Source organism: Mustela nivalis (genome assembly GCF_964662115.1).
Source record: "Mustela nivalis genome assembly, chromosome: 16".
Classification (NCBI taxonomy): Eukaryota; Metazoa; Chordata; class Mammalia; order Carnivora; family Mustelidae; genus Mustela; species Mustela nivalis.
Genome location: NC_139035.1, coordinates 62,762,669 through 62,779,434, shown reverse-complemented (window position 1 = coordinate 62,779,434; position 16,766 = coordinate 62,762,669). Strand labels below are relative to the sequence as shown.

General features: G+C 50.1%; 1 protein-coding gene across 4 annotated transcripts in view; it reads left to right on the top strand.

The window, feature by feature from the left end:
- LOC309850364 (carboxyl-terminal PDZ ligand of neuronal nitric oxide synthase protein-like) overlaps positions 1–16,766 on the top strand; it is a 264,278-nt gene that overhangs the window by 178,894 nt on the left and 68,618 nt on the right. For all 4 annotated transcript variants that reach the window (XM_082704194.1, XM_082704193.1, XM_082704195.1 and 1 more), the window contains one exon: positions 9,755–9,847. In XM_082704194.1, the coding sequence (XP_082560320.1) occupies positions 9,755–9,847 (93 nt within the window). The remainder of the gene's footprint in view (positions 1–9,754; positions 9,848–16,766) is intronic.

Genomic DNA, 16,766 nt, shown 5'->3' with positions numbered 1-16,766 from the left:
AAAATTTTGATGAAGTCCAATTTATCAGAACATTTTCTTTGGCGGTTCCTGTTTTTGGTGTCAGGCCTAAGTATTCGGTATAACAACCTGTAACCTGTTGGTAATGGGATGGAAGAGACGATGTAGTCGAGTGGAGGTTATGGGATGCGCCTGCTGATGGGGTGGCCAGCATTCACCTCTTACGCCTCTTTGCCTCTTGGTTCCTCTGGGTGTGTTGCATCTCACTCTAGTACCTTAGAACCACCTGGGGAGCTTTTCAAAAATCCCAGTGTCCAGGCTGCACACCACACCAATGAAATCAGAATTTCTGGGGGTGGGATCCGGATGGGGATTTCATCAGCATCCCAGATGGTCGCATTGTACGGCCAGGGTGGAGAACCTTTGCTGTGCTTCGTGATCCCTTGGATCTGGAGGAAATATTGCCACCTGCTGACAGTAGGAAATTATTATGTTTGGAAATAAGTCAGTAACTCTTCAGATTGTCCTCCCTTCTGGGAACTTGTGCTCTGGATACTATTTTTTTTTTAAATCCTTTCTGTCTATTAGAGTTTGATTTTTGGCCATCAAAGGTGGGCTGTTTATGAGAAATACCCTCTCTCAATTTTTAATGTAACCAGGATAATAATATTACAGTTGGTGGGAATCATAAAATACTAGGATAAAAACAAAACCCTTAGGGATCATTTGTTCAGACAGTTAAAGTTTCCAAATACCCTTTGGGCGTACATGCATGCTCTAGACTCTTGCTACTCAAAGTGTGGTCCGCGGACCAGAGCACCAGCATCCCCTGGAACCTTGTTGAGAAATGCATCCGTGCCCCACCTCCCACCTCCCCAGCCTGTAGCTTAGGAAGACCCCCGCATGAGTCACGTGGACCGTCAGGTTTGAGAAGCACCACATTAGAGAATCATCAAGTGGAAGCTTCTGGGAGTAGACTTCAGACTCCTCATGGAAGCTGCTTTTCAAACACAACTGCTGCTGTCCTCTTAAAGGCTGAATGATCACTTGACGGAGACAACACCATTACTCCAAGAACCCTCCCAACTCCTCCTTCTCAAGTAGTGTCTTTAGGTCTCCCGAGAGTGACCCTTTCGCTCCCATCTTTCATTATACCACGAACATTCATCTCAGTCCCCTGATCTGCCCACTGTTTCCCCCCCTTAAACCCGAGAACACCCGACCCTCATGGGTGAGCGCAAACACAGGCGTCTCAAATCTCTCCTCGCCTCTGCATGCTGCAGATGGGGCCGAGCCCAGGAGGGAGAGCCCTGGAACAAAGACTTAGGAGAGACAAGGAGGGGGGAAGCCTCACGCGAGCTCACCCGTGCGCCGTCCCTGTTGAAAGCATCGCTACTTTTTCCAGGCAGAGGATTGAGAGATGGCTTATTTATCCTGCTTCTCTGTCTCTATAGGAATTTTTTTTTAAAGCTTTTATTTATTTATTTATTTGTCAGAGAGAGAGAGAGAGGCAGAGAGAGGACACAAGTAGGCAGAGTGGCAGGCAGAGGCAGAGAGAGAAGCAGGCTCCCTGCTAAGGAAGGAGCCCGATGTGGGACTCGATCCCAGGACCCTGGGATCATGACCTGAGCTGAAGGCAGTGGCTTAACTGACTGAGCCACCCAGGCATCCCTCTACAGGAGTTTTATCAGTGCGTTTTCTTCATTCTTACAGCCCAGTACTAGGTCTATGTTCCTGGCCTTTCTTGGGGTACCCCTTTCTACTCTCGGTCCTTTTGGAATCTTCGGTTCTGATACCGGGATTGATGTTCAGCCTCTGCCCCTCTGCTTTGAACTTCTTTCAAAACCCTACAGCATGTGACCCCCACGAAGCTTTCTGTGCAAAACTCTAATAATTTGTTCTCCAGCTGAGAACCCTCCCCTGTCCCTTGCACGCTTTCTCCCTTCCACTCTCTTCCCTTGCTTCTGGGTCGGGCGTGGGCCCATCCCCGCACACTCGCTGCAAGGATGGTTGTGGTGTCAGTCGCACTGAGAACTGGGAAGAGTCTCCGACGTAATCCAGCCCAGGACCCTCATTTCACAGAAGGAAAGGGCGGTTCCCAGAGAGGTTAAGTGTTCCACTCAAGGTCACACAGCCAAGAGCATAAGCCTGGCTTCTTCAGGAACCCTCATAACCCTCGATGCAAAGGGTTTCATTTAACTTTACAAGGTGGCTGTGGGATGCTCTTAGCTTACAACAAGGTTGCCCGGGGAGGTCACGGTGCATGATTGATGTCTTTCTTTTAAAGATACCTTAGAAAGATCGAAGGATTCAGTATTGTCTCATAACCCATTTGGATCTGAGGAAGAAAACCCTTAAATCTTCCATTCACGGCTTTCCTAAATACTAGCAGACCTCTCCTCCCGGTAGCATGTCTGTCTGTCTGAGTGTGTGTAGGGACGAGTTACACTGTTGAAGCATTTTTTTCTTTCTTTCTCTGAAAGGCTAGTTCAATGTTCCTGTCTTCTAAATTATGAGCCTCACCATTTAGAGGAGCATCTGGGTTGGATACTAGAGGGGAAGGCAGAACTGGTCCTGTGGGTCACAGCTGCTTAATTCGTGGCTCTTCACCCACTCTGCCTCGGGTTTTGCTCAGAAGGTGCTACTAGGTATTTCTCACGTGCCATGAGCACCGGCGGAGGGGAAAGCAACCCGAGAGCAGTAGCTTATTATTAGTGCTGGTTCTTATCCTGCTCCATAAATCACCCCTGTGAGTCCCCTTAATCATTCCGGTTGTCGTTCAGCTCCCCATGACCTGTCAACATGCTCCGGGTTGGAAAAAGTGATGGCTGTGTTTCTCTCCCCCAGGAGCAGGCGCCACGCATGGGCTCCCCTGAGTGCGCAGCCCCAGACCGCCTGCCCTTGACGCTCTGCTGCTGCCCGCCATCGGGGGCCTGTTGGATATGCCCCCAGCCAGCGTGACGGTCTCCTGACCCTGCAGATACTTCCCTCCCCTGGAACATTTGTGTCTGGATCGACCTTTCGCCCCTTCCTTGCTGTTCCAAACAGCGAGAACTTGGATATTTCCTGCCCCCAAACCCCGCCTCTGTTCAGAGGGCCCCTTTGCCATATTTTCATGACCTCATTGGCATTCTGCACCCTTCCCAGGTCACTGACCTGTGTCCCTGGGTGTGGAACAGGGTAGGAAGCAACTGAGGAAATGAGAGCAGCCAGTGTGAGTGTGTGGGAAAGAACGGGGGGGAGGGGCATCGCAGCTGTCCACTGAGCAGCCTGAGAATGTTCCAGATTCTGTAAAGTTGGTTTCTTTCTTTCTTTTTTTAAAAAAAATTTATTTATTTGACAGAGAGAGCACAAGTAGACAGAGAGGCAGGCAGAGAGAGGGGGAAGCAGGCTCCCTGCTGAGCAGAGAGCTTGGTGTGTGGCTCCATCCCAGGACCCTGAGACCATAACCTGAGCCCAAGGCAGAGGCTTAAGCCACTGAGCCACCTGTGAAGTTAGTTTCTAATTCTTCCTTCTTTTCTTTGTTGTAAGGTGGGGTGCCTGCACACCAGAGAGCTCGTTATGCTTATATTGGATGTATGGAGGAATGAATGAATCACTTCATTTGCTAGAGCCAGGATCCCGGGCCCATGAAAAGAACAGATACAACGAAGTCATGAGCACAGGGAGGGGGTCAGAAGATACGGGTTCCGGACTCGGGTTTTCTGCTCATGAACCTGAGGAACTTTTTCTCGGGTCATCTTTGGGCAGTGGCTTTCTTCATTCCTAAGATGCGATGTTTGGTCAACGGTTGTGGTCCCGACCATTTCGAACACAAGCATTCCTCTAAAATTTTGTTAATGAAATATTTCAGGGCTACAAAATGCATAAAATGGAATGTAGGAACCACACACCAGAATTCTCTCCCGACAGAATAGTTGGATCTTTAGTTGCCTTTGATTTAGGAAATGTATGACAGCAAAGAGCCACGGTGCTGTTCTAAGAATCTGTATTTTAATTGCCAACAGTAGTAGCCATACTTTAAAACACAGTACCCATATGAACAAGACACACTGATTCCGTCTAATGCAATTCTAGAGGCCGATGAAAATACGAACGAGTTCTTACAATACACTTCTGGGACCCAGAGTGGTGTTTCTGAACAGTGCGATCTCTATTACCACCAGTATCCCCCAAAAATGCCAACTTCTGGCCCAACCTCAGATCTGCTGAATGAGCATCTCTGAGGGCTGGGTCTGGAATTTTGCTTTTTTAAAAAAAAAAAATCAGGTATGCCAAGTAAATTTAAAACTTGAGTTTCAGATCTCTTGATCTACAGAGCTGGGTCAATATATAAGCTCAACATTTATGATACAATGGCAGTGAATATTCCTTTCTTTAAAAAGTAGCTCCTCTGGTTCCTTTTGAGTATTTTGCAGCTTAGAGAGATTTTACTTATACCCAACTTTCACTTATAGGTCTTGCTAAAATGAGATGCTGGGCTTGAGGTTGATTGATTATTAGGAACTAAATGTCTTCACGTAGGGTTCACAGGAAACTTCACAGGTATTTCAGAATTTGGTTTTAGTCCTGACTATGGTCTTTACCTTGCTCACATTTTTTTTTTTATGATTTATATGCTTTTTTAAAAACTTTAAGTTCAATTAATTAATCAGGTAGTGGATTATTAGTTTCAGATGTAGAGTTCATTGATTTGTCAGTCTTATTTATTTAATTAATCAATAGTAATAATTAAACATTAAACTTAATTTAGTAATTAATTATATATTATAGTATATATAATATCCTATATACTATCATATAAATATTAATATATATTTATTTAATACCCAGTGCTCATTATATCATGTGCCCTCCTTAATGGCCATCAGCCAGTTACCCCATGCCCCTACCACCCCCACTCCAGCAATCCTTAGTTTGTTGCCTATGATTAAGAGTCCCTTAAGGTTTGTCTTCCTCTCTGATTTCTTCTTCTTTTATTTTTCCCTCCCTTCCATTACGATCCTGTTTTGTTTCTTAAATTCCACATATGAGTGAGATCATATGATAATTTTCTCTGATTGACTTATTTCACTTAGCAAAATACCTTCTGATTCCAGCCACATCATTGCAAATGGCAAGATTTCAAATTTTTTGATGTCTGAGTAGCACTCCTTTGTATATATATATACACCACATCTTTATCCATTCATCTGTCGATGGACACCTGGAGCCTTTCCATATTTGGCTATTGTGGACATTGCTGCTATAAATATTGGGGTGCAGGTACCCCTTCGGATCACTACATTTGTATCTTTGAGGTAAATACCTCCTCATGCAATTGCTGGGTTGCAGGGTGGCTCTATTTTTAACTTTTTGAGGAATCTCCATACGGTTTTCCAGAGTGGCTGCACCGGCTTGCGTTCCCACCAACAGCGGAAGAGGAGTCCCCTTTCTCCGCATCCTCGCCAACTTCTGTTATTTCCTGACACGTTCATTTTAGCCCTTCTGACGGGCATGAGGTGGGATCTCACTGTGGAGTGTAGTTCCCTGATGCTGAGTGACACGGGGTTTTGCTCACCTGTCTGTGGCTTCACATGAATGAGCAGTTCGAGTCACTGCTACCCGCTGGGGCCCGGCACTGCCACAGTTCCCGAGCACCTCGTCCCTCATATTTTGGCTGCCCAGGCACAGGAGCTGGAACTTAGGGAAGCGGGACAGCCCTGGGAGCAGAGGTTCCTCTGGTGCCATCAGATGATTGGGAACAGCCTTGACCAATAATGAAAGCTGAATTATTTTATTAAATGGAGTATATGGAGCCGGCAGAAATGAAGATGATTAGCGGTGTGTGTGGAGTAAGGAAGAATTTGGGAAGTCAGATCTTCTCAAAGCCCTTATGCTGATAAAATGGAATCTAGGTTTTAATAACTTCAGTTCATTTATTAATTAATTTCAGGAATGTTTATTTTACCTTTGCAGACAGTGTCATGTTTCCTTCGGGGTCTGTGAATAACCACCGTCAACTGACTTCCTGAATTTATTTGACATTCCTTTCTCACCCTCTTGTGTCCTGGAGCTAGATTCTTGGGGACAGATAGGTCCTATTTCTTGTTCTCAAAGGAGCGGGCCTGGCCTAGTGGGGACGTCAACAACCAGTTGGTGGGAGTGGTTCTAGAGGCTTGTGGATGGCTGTCGAGTCCCTGATGATGGCTCAGCCCCGGGGGGAGGAATCAGGCTGCGGACCTGCGAGGCTTTGCTGTGCAGAGGGCTCCCAGGATAATTCCAGAAGAAGCAGAAGCCCACCAAGCAGGTGGAGGCGGGGGGCATCCCAGGCACAGGAAAGAGCAACCGGAAGACTGGAAGAGGGGGGCCTGTTTCACGTGCCTGCGGGAGGGGGACAGAAGTAGGAGCGAGCACAGCTAAAGTGGCCCTGCCAGGAGGAGGGCTGTATTTCTTTACCATGTTTACAATTTTCATCTTTTTATTGCGGTAAGATAGACCTAACATTTTCCACTTCCACCGTTCTCGAAAACTGCTCTATGGCGTTTGCATACAGCACTCATATTGCCCTGCGACTGTCACCACGCTCCGTCTCCCTGTTTCCCCATGTTTCCCCGGGTATGGAGTTTCCCTTCTGGAAGCTGAGAAGGTTTCCTCCAGGCTGCCTTGCACCTGAACACCTCCCTCTTCCCCGCCTCCCCTGCATGGGCCCCCGCTGCTGGGCACCGCACTCCGCCCTGCCAGCAGGTCCCCAGGCTCTGGTGACAGACCCCTGGCACGATAATGTGGTCTGGAGGGCTTCATCTATCCCTGTGGCGGGGCCCCAGCTGGCAGAGCCAGTACATTGGGTCAGCCTGACCGCATGGAGCGGGAGCCTGGTGGGTTGGCTCGGCCTCCGGAGCTGGCCTGGGCTCCGCGGGAGGCTGGAGTCGGTGCAGACGGCGGCCCCGGGGTCCTGTTTGTTCCTCGCCCCCTGGCAGAGCCGCAGCAGCCTAGCTTTCCATCCCGCGGGACACACGCTTCCTCCTGGGCCTGACCCCCCCGCCCCCGACGAGCCAGAGCACACACCCTGGGGAAAAGGAGGCTCGTCCCTGTGTCCCTGTGAGCCCCTGCCCTCTGCTCTCCTGGTCCCTCCTGTGATCTCCCCTGCCTCCAGGTCGGTCTCGTCAACCCCCACGAGCACGATATCCCGGTTGTCCAAGTGAAGTGCAGTTGCCGTATAAACTGAGTTTCAGGAGAGTAACTGTTCAGCCTTGTGAGACACTTCATTTCCTTTGATTTATGGAGTTTCCGGCGGACCTGCAGTTGGAGTTATTTCCTCTCGGGCTGGAAAGGGTCAGGGACACTCGCGCACACCCAGGGTCAGAGGTGCCGAACGTGAGCAGCCCATGAGCTCTTCTAAATGTCACTCGGGCGGTGCTGGCAGCTGTAACGGGGCCCATTTCACGCCTGTCTTGCCCCTGTTTGTATGGAAGCACTCCAGAGCATTCCACCCGCCGCTGTCAGGAGTGATACCTGCTTTGTCATTGCCACTGAGGCTCTGGGGCAGCCAGTTTGGTCACGCTTTTACGGGTAGGCCCTGTGCCCACAGAGCCCAGAAGAGCCATCCGGGGTAGGGGGAGGCTGTGTTCCAGGTCTGAAGAGGACATTCAGTTACGTCGTCTCTTCTTCAGATCAGGGTATTAAAAGGCATGTGTAGTCAGGATGTGAGCTCTAGAAACAGTGTTTCAGATGCACGGGCCAGGTGCTGGCTGGTTGCCTCCTTGCCAGCCTTGGCTGTGGGGGGAATCTTGACTTTTAAAAACTAGGGACCGGGCAACCAATGGGGAAGTGGATCCAACAAGAAAGAGATGATCAGCTGCTACCAGATTCTTCTGGAAATGGAGGACCTCTAATACGGTTTAGCAGGCAATGGAGGACCTCTAAGATGGTTTAGCAGGCAGTGGGCTCTCTAAAACCCCCAGTAGGCTGGGGGAGGGACATAGCGCCTTCTAGATGTGGACACCTAACACTTCATGTTATTGCTGGAAAAGCAGAAGGAGGAAATCTGTGGAGCTTGTGAGTGGACTCCTGGAAGAAAGCAAAGACAAGCCACAGAGGACAGGTTCACCTGTCCCAGTGGGCACGGGGCCAGAGTCGGTCACTGGCAGATTCCCGGGCTGGCTCTTCCACCCGAGGTCATTTCTGTTCATGGAACACTGTACCCGCGCAGAAGGCGCAGGCAGGGCACTCGCCGTGGATCACAGCCAGGTCCTGCGGTGCATGCCAGACATGCTGTGCCTTCAGCGGCTGACAGCTGCCGCCCTGGAGAGGGATCAGGTGCGTGGCCGAGGCCTGGTCCTGAGCCACACGCCGGTCTGACACGCTTCTCCTCCCGTGCGTGCTGTCGGACACGCTCCGAAGCAAAGTCTGAGCTTGCTGTTTTCTTTCTCCACACGCCTGCCGCTCCGGTTTGCTTTTCTTTCAAGCTCCCCTTGGCAAAAAGGACAGCTGTTGACAGGGTAGGAAGAGTGACCACCAGAGCGGGGAGTGACGTATGATGCTGTCGCCGGAAACTCAAATCAGCCATAAGCCAGAACCTGCCCTCACGATGGAAAGAAAAACCTCTGGCTGCAGTTAGGTCGTGTCCTTGTCTGCAGGCAGCAGCCAGCCTGGGGTTATCGGCACAGACTGTGCAACAGGGTAGGATTGGCTTGGATTGTGGGGGAAGGGACAGAAGGCAGGCAGGGTCGGAAGCTCTAAGTTGAATCCTTAAAATCAGAGTATTGGCCCATAGAAGGTTCTGGATTTCTAATGAGAGTGTTCAAAGTAGGTTATGTTTTCATCTCATTAGGATGTATTGGGTTCATTTCTAGTTAGAAATAATTAGGTTCTAGATGTGCCGGTGAGGAGCTGAATGCAGTGCCAAGCTTGGCTGGGGGCGTGCTGGGAGAGCGTGATGAGTATAAAAAGTCCCAGAGAAGAGGGGCTGCAGGTTGGAGTAGAAGTCTTAGCTCTGGGTCTTGTGTTTTCACTGTTTAACCTGTAGCCCAGATGTCTTACTAATTAGGTTGGGAAATTTGCTACGAGCTGCTCCCAAGATGGGGACCCCATGAAAAGAACTTTAATAAACTGGGCCAGTGCTCATGAAGAAATTCAGTGAGGAAAATGTAGAACTATACCGGCCATCACAGATGTCTGCACAGGCAGAAGCAATGGCTAGGAATGAGCAAATGTAACGGAGAATGTCTGGGGATGAGGATGAGGCCAGTGTCCGTCAGCAGCGTAGGGACCCATAGGGGTTGTGAGGCAGTGCCCTCCCTCGTAACCACCATTAGTCAGATCCTTTCTAGAATACTATCCAGAATATTTCAGGCTAATAGAGCTGTGGGTAGACCTGGAAACTGACCTACGGATAAAGGAATTTGAGACTTGAGCTTATAGAGAATAAGTGAAAAAACCCACAACAGCCCTGATCTGAAGACTGGTAGCAGCTCTTCCTAATCCTCAGTGAAGATGGAATTGCGTTTCCACAGCGTTTGCGTAGACATAGGAAAAACCTGTCAGTGGAGGTTGTCGAACATCAGAATGAGTTTTTGAGGGAAGGTTCTGGGTTTCCGATGATGTTTTGAAGGCGGGCTCTGTCTTCAGCTCGTTAGGATGGATTACCCCATCTCACGGTCATCCCTGGTGGCCAGGTACTGACCCCGAGACACCCACCTGCCTTTACATCCCCTGAGAATCCGCCTGTGGCCACCTTCTGGGGCGTGAGCTAGTTGGGACCTTGCAGGTACGTTGACCTAACTGGACTCTGCTTCTTTCTCTCCTCCCTCTGCAGTATGAGTTCAAAGCCAAGAACATCAAGAAGAAGAAGGTGAGCATTATGGTTTCGGTGGATGGAGTGAAAGTGATTCTGAAGAAGAAGAAGAAGGTAAGGGGCTCTGACCCAGAAACTAGTGAGGAGGGGGGCAGGGAAGGTGGGCATGGGATGCCTTGTCTTTGCTAGGCCGCTCCCTGGACAGAATTCTTCCTCGTCTGGTGAATGGTCTTGCTCAGGGCAGCCACTGTGTTGAGAGGCCACGGTTGCAGCAGAAGAGGTGGAGGCCGGTGCTCTCCACAGCCCAGCGGCTCCATGTCCTGGCGTCCTGTGGGCAAGCAGGGCTCCACCTCCTGCCATCCTTACGCTTTGTCACCTGGACCTTGGAGTCTTGATCTCAGGAAGTACTTGAAATTCAACGGGATGACGAGTCAGAGGGTTCGGCAGGAGGGTGGATGGGGAGGCTTCCTTAGCAGTTGTCGCCTTCTGTCCCGAATCACCCTCCGTCCCCCAGCCCCACTGTGTTGTCCTGTTGCTGCTGCTTCAGCCCGTCTCTCGGAATAGTCCCTCAAGACCCAACCACGGCTGTTGTTCCGTGTGCAGGAAGCCTGGGCTGTAGCCAAGGTGGGGAGGGGGCGGGGGATGGAGCCATTTGGGGGGCATTCCTCTGAGTGGGGGTGACACAAGAGAGGGGGCAAATGTCGCTTAAATGTGTGGCTGTGTTTGTGCTACTTGTGCGTGTCGTGGGAGAATGATGTTAACCTCTGGGAAAAGCTAGATGTACGTATTGGCAGAGGGGAGAGTGTATGTTTCCAGAAAGAAGCAGAAAGGGGCTTTGTGAGATTGAGGATATAGGAGGAGTCCTTTTGTTTCTCTGTTTCTTCACTCTGCTGGTATCTTTTGGATTCAGGATGGCCTTGTTTTACACGTCCGATGGCGGCACCCTCACACAGGGACATTGTAGTGTAGAGACCCCACAAGCTGCTTTTGGTTCTGAACCCAAGATGCCGTTAATTCAGGTAGACCCTGAGGGTCGGGGCTCTAGAAGGTGAAGACGAGTATGTAGTCACAGGCGACATAAACTGGGAGAACCAGATAGTTGAGAGAGACGTGGAAGGGGGGTCATCTTGCTGGTCCGAGGATGTGAATCTGCTCCGTGTCCTCCTCGCGAAAACATGGGCCAGGGTAGGACCGGACAGCACTCCACGGCGGGGGCTGCTCTGCTTCCGTAGGTCGCCGTTTTTTCTCTCAACAAATGGACGTTTACAAAGGTCTGCTATGTATTAAAGCAAAGCTTGTTCTCTTATGCGCCCTAAGTATCTTTAGGGGAGGTTCTAGAAAGAGTTATGGCTATGAGGCTGGAATTATACAGGAAAAAAATAGAATATGATAATACCGTTCGTAAAGAGCTCTTTAAAAATTTACAAGCAGTAGGGAATTTGTAATCTCTTCTGAAAAGTTTTTGCCTTGATAAACCTCCACAGCGTGGCCAGAGTCCCCATCTTGTTCTCGGTCGGCAGTGGGGGGTGGGGAGGGGCATTTTTCTGCCCCTCCCCCACCGCACGTGTGCGCACGCAGTGCTTAACCGTGGGGCAGTCTTTGGAACATCGTCCTCTTAAGGGTCCCTGGGCAGGTGAGTTGCTGAAGCCAGTGAAATAAATCACGGGTGATGATGGCCATGTGAGTTTAAAAGCGAGAGGTGCCCTCAGGAAAAAACACGGGCCCGCGCACCCTGGCTCGTGACTCAGGCAGCCTGAGTCCCAGGCAGGCTCTGGTCTCGTGTGTCAGGGAGCTTTACTCAGCCCTTTGTGTGGCAGGGGGCCGGTGGCTGAGGGCCCTCGTGTCCTATCTGATGAAGTAGTGGTTGTGGTGTGGGGGCACTTTCCAGATTACAAGATGCTTCCACGCCCGTTGCATGTGTCTCTGCATCAGACCTCCTGGGAAGGGCTTGGGGACACGCGGTCAGCTTCCACAGCACCCAGTCCCCTCGGGAAATCAGCCACTCTCACGTGTCCTCACTCAGCGGCTCCCCGGCCGGGTACTGAGCGATCGGCCTTCCAGAGTCCAAGACTTAACCCTGGCAGAGCTCCAGAGAGGCCCGCGTGCAGACTTGACCAACAGTTCCTTTATTCACTTTGAGACACAGAACGGTTGGCCAGGCCAGATACTCCCGTTAGCCTGACGGGCCCGAAAAGCACGTTTTCTCTGAGGCAAGTGATGTGGGAAGGCATGTGGTTAGACATGGTTTGGTGAGCATGGAAGGGAGAAATGGAGTAGGTCCACTAATCGTGCGGCAGGAATGTTTCCTGACCCCTGGTTCCACGATAAATGGGTCCCTTGGATGTTCGTAGGGACCTTGTTGGGCCCATGCTTCCCAGGGTCTGTTTGACACGCTCTGCCAGAGTCCCCTTCGTCACCGACTTGTGTAGCTTCCCGGCTCACCGTCCCTGCCCCTCCCCACTACCCTGCTGAGCTCGCACTTCCAGCTGACATCGTCTGTCGGGTGGCTTCCATCTCACGGTCGGCTGTCGTGGGGCCTATTCTGTCTCTGCGGGTGACTTAGTAGACCTCTGATTTGGTCCACGATGATGGCACTTTGTGCTTTGCCCTTAGGGGGCAGTCTTACTCCCCATCTCCTGGGGTCCTGCCTGCGTCAGGTACCCTAAGCCACAGCATCATCCGCAATCTGCAGATGAGGAAACTCATGTTGAAGAGCCGTAAATATTTTTGCCCAAGATCACACCCCCTGTAAGGACACCTGTGTGCTGAGGACCTGGCAGAGAAGCCAGCTTCCTTCTACTGAGTAATGAGAGCTAAGCTGGAGAAGCGTCTTCCCCAGGGGGCCCGTGGGACCTTGTGACTCATTTTGAAACTCCATCCCTGCTAATTGCTAGTGTGGGTTCCCTCTCCAGCTGGCCTAGACAAGAGGTGATCTAACAGGTCTTTCCCCAGTCTGATTCTTTTGATGCCAGGCTTGGGAAAGGGATGCTTCCCGTCTTGTTTTCTCTACCCCTGCCTGGTTGTTTTGGGCGTGCTTGTGATTTGGATAGAGCCTGTAAGCACAGCGTTCAGTTATGTCACCTGGGAAGCTGGGTGCACAGTCACAGTGGTCAGCCTCTGTGTCGTTTGGTTCCCTCGTGGCCGGTCCCTGATATTTGAGAGCTCACGCCACCTCGCCGTCTGCCTCTCTGTCTCTGTGTAGAGAATGGAGAGAGGCCGAGTGCAGACGTGCCACGCTTGTCTCCAAGGAAATGGAACAGTCTGCAGATGTCTGACGGCCATCCTCATCAAGGTTAAGAACTAGAACTCTTGCCCAGTGGCTGAGGGTGTAGAAAGGTCACAGCTGATAATGAGCCATGGGCACAGTAGAGGTCCAGCCTGACATTCTTAACAGATTCCTCAGTGTCTGGGCTGCCCTCTATGGTCAAAATGTTGACTTGTCCCCTCCGCCTGCAAACACATTGACTTTCCCCAGATTAGTGTGCATGCTGGAGGGAGCCCTTTGCTAAGAAGAGAAGACCTGGGTCCTCGTCCTGGCTCTTCCCTACCTGGCTGTGGGGTCATAGGCAGGTTATTTTGCCTCTCTGAGCTTCACTATCAAGAGTTGGATCCGGGGGCACCTGGATGGCTCAGTGGGTTGACCTCTGCCTTCTGCTCAGGTCATGATCTCAGGGTCCTGAGATCCAGCCCCACATTGGGCTCTCTACTCAGTGGGGAGCTTGCTTCCCCCTCTCTTTCTGTCTGCCTCTCTGCCAACTTGTGATCTCTGTCTTTGAAATAAATAAAATCTTTAAAAAAAAAAGAGTTGGATCAGGTGATCACTTTCACCTCGCCCACCGGGATGCTCTGTGCTGCTTGGGCGTGTGGGTCACCTGTCCTTATGTAAGTCCTGAGAGCCCCCTGGGCTAGAAACAAAGCAGACCCTAGAGGCCAAGTGGGTTTGTGCACTGTTGCCTCCTGATTCTCTGGGGCGGGCTGGGACCTGCTTGCCTGTCTATGCTTGGTGAATAGTGGGATGCTTTCTGCTGGGGTGGGGGTAGGGATTGCAGAGAAGGCATGTTTTTAAGGATTCCCTGCCCTCCCAAGAATTTCTTAAGGACGGGGCCATTGTGGTAAGCCCAGCACTTACTCGGGGACCTGGCCGTGTGGTGTGTTTTCAATTATTGTGGTTGTTGGCTCACTGGATGAGTGAGCATGATTTGTGATGATGTCCTCAAATCGGGAAGAACTGAGTACTTAGCAGCTGGATCAAATGAAGTCTCGTTTGATACTTGTGGCTCTCACATTCCCTCCCTCTTTTCTGCTCTTGTCCATTTGCCCATTTGAAGACACAAGGAGAGCCTTTCCCAAGCTCCGGAAGGCCTCAATGGGAGTCGTTCACTTCAGTGGTGCTCTCAGCCGGACCTGCTCAGGGGCCTGATTCCAGGACAGACCATAGCCAGATATTTTATGATCATCTCTCACTGAGATGTAAAATAGACCTTTTCGGTTATGTTAACAAGCATCTAAAAATGCTGTCATCTTGAACTGATGCCAGCAGGTAATGAATCTCAATTTCCATGGACTCTTGGTTGAGATTTGTGTTGTGAACCCCACTATTAAGGGGCTTTGTCAGCTCCCAGTCAGTTCGTTTTCTTCAACTCCCAGCCAGACCCAAGTAATTAGCCTTGCTGTGTATATAATAATGATCATTTATTATAACCCTGGAGTCCCACTACAGTGCTATTTGCTAGGGAGTGGGCTTCCGAATAAGAAAGATTAGTCTTGAACTTCATCCAAAGGGTTTTTCTATGAAAGGATCTGAAAGGCCTCAGTTTCATATGATAACTCTTGTATTCCAGTAACTGGGTTGGGATCTCCTAAGGCTCTCCTAACATCCTACAAAGGCTCCTTCGTTCTCATTGTGTGTCTACCCTGTTCAAGGAACTGAGTAGGATCCAAAAGGGTATTAGACATTGACCCTTTCCAGCAGAATTATTTTTAATGGCATTATCTGCACACGTGGGTCTATTACAGCTCCCACAGATGTGCATTAGAGTTATTTATCTCTTTTCCCCCATGGACTAAGCCTTTAGGGGCAGGGACCCTGTCTTCTCTCTAATTCTGTTTCATCTGTTTGGGAAGTTAGAAGGACAGAGGGACCAAACTCATGAGAGTTTGGTCCATGGAATGATGGTAATGAGAACAGCTAAAAATAGGAGCTAACGCTGGTCTGGAACACCTGCCATTTGCTGGGCCCGTTTGATGTTCTGTATGCTTATTAATTGGTCATAACCACTCTGTGATGTAGGTACCGTCCTTGGGCTCGTTTTGTGAAAGAAGATTGAACAACTTGCCCAAGACCTCACATCCCATCAGAAGTTGACGTTAAGGTCTGAATCGGGTCTCTCTCCCTCAGATAAGTAGGTTCTTCCCACCACTGTGCTGCCGTGTGTCCACTCATCTCTTCAGGCTGCTCAGAGAAAAGCTTCTCTATAGGAAATGCCTCATCAACCCAAGGTCTTTAACTTCTAGCCTTACTCTGTCACTGGGATAGCACATCGCAGGAGAGCTAGTTTCCTGCCCAAAGAGTAGCTTTAGTTATTGTGGAAACATAGACGTCAAACCCAATTGCATAAGAAAAGTGGCAGGAAGAATGGTAGAACCAGGATTCAGGAGAAAGAACTTCAGGAACAATTGAGTCTGCTCCCATGGTTGGTTGGGTTTTGGTAATGGAGGACAGGAGAGGTCCCGTGACTGTCCCAGGGTCACTCACACAGATACTGATGGAGCCAGGACCAAACTTGGTCCAGTTTTTTTCCTACCATGTCATGTTTCTGGGCCCCCTTTACCGTCTGCTCATTTTAAAGCACGCACATTAGGAATTATGTACATCGTGTGAGGATTTATGAACACTGCGGTTTTGAAATGTGTTACCTGTATCCCTAGGTGATGTGTGAAGATGAGGGATTGCTCTATTTTCAGACTAATCCTGTTCTGTCTGGAAACATGGAGAACTTGTCAAACTGAGTTAATAAGGCCCTTGCAAGGTTGTGTTGTGTTTTGTTTTTTAAGAAGTCTCCACTGCTTCCAGGAGCATGAATAATGATAAAGCTTACAGACTTTTGATGTGTCTAGGGAGTCAGTGCCAATACAATTTCATCCTCCAGTTTTGGGTTCCTGGGGAAGAGCTTCAAAGATGCCTTATCCATTTCCGGGCTCTACGAGGAGACAGGACAGCTAGGATAATGATCCCAACTCTCTCTCCTGTTCTTGGCACTGTTCCGGGCAGTCCTGTCTCTGACCCAGTTCCCACATCCTATTCCCTGCCGGCAGATTTTTGGAATGTCAGAATGGCTGTAACTTTCCCTGGAGGACTGGCCATTTGCACTCATTAGGTAAAGGACACGCTTCCCCCATTTCGTGGTCTGCGAGCCCTTTACCATTTGCAGGTGGTGGAGACTGACTTTCTCTGATTATATCACTTGGAGTGGCAGGGAGAATGTGGGGCATGGAGGTGTACGAGTTGGGTTTCATTACCACCGTGCTAGGTGAACTTGGCGGGGGGTAGTAATGTCTCTGAGCCTTAGTATGTATCTTTTAAGGTTGTGATCAATGCTGAAAACATGAAGGAAGTATTGTAGAAACGTTATTAAATGAAAGGAAGACTTTTCTTCTGTATGCGCTGGAGAATTTTTTTGTGAGAATAGAAAAGGAAGCAGCTAAAAATGACTTGCCCATATCTTTTCTTTCTCACTTTGTGTTATTCTAGGTCCTCCAAAAACCAAAAGCCAAGGCGGGATTTAGTGCCTGTTCGAGAAGGTGGGGAGGCCCTGGGCGAGGCCGGGGGGCTCACAGTTCAGTGTGGGGCTGTTTCCAGGTGAAGGAGAGAGCGGGGCAGGAGAGAAGGTGGGAGACAGTCTCTTGGACGGCGGTGTGCTCTGAGGAAGCTGTGGCAAGGCTGTCAGGGAGTCCTGGAGCCAAAGCCAGGTGCCCAGGGCCTCCCATGGCTGCCAGGGATGGGCCTGCCCTGGGCGTCCCTGCACACTCCTTA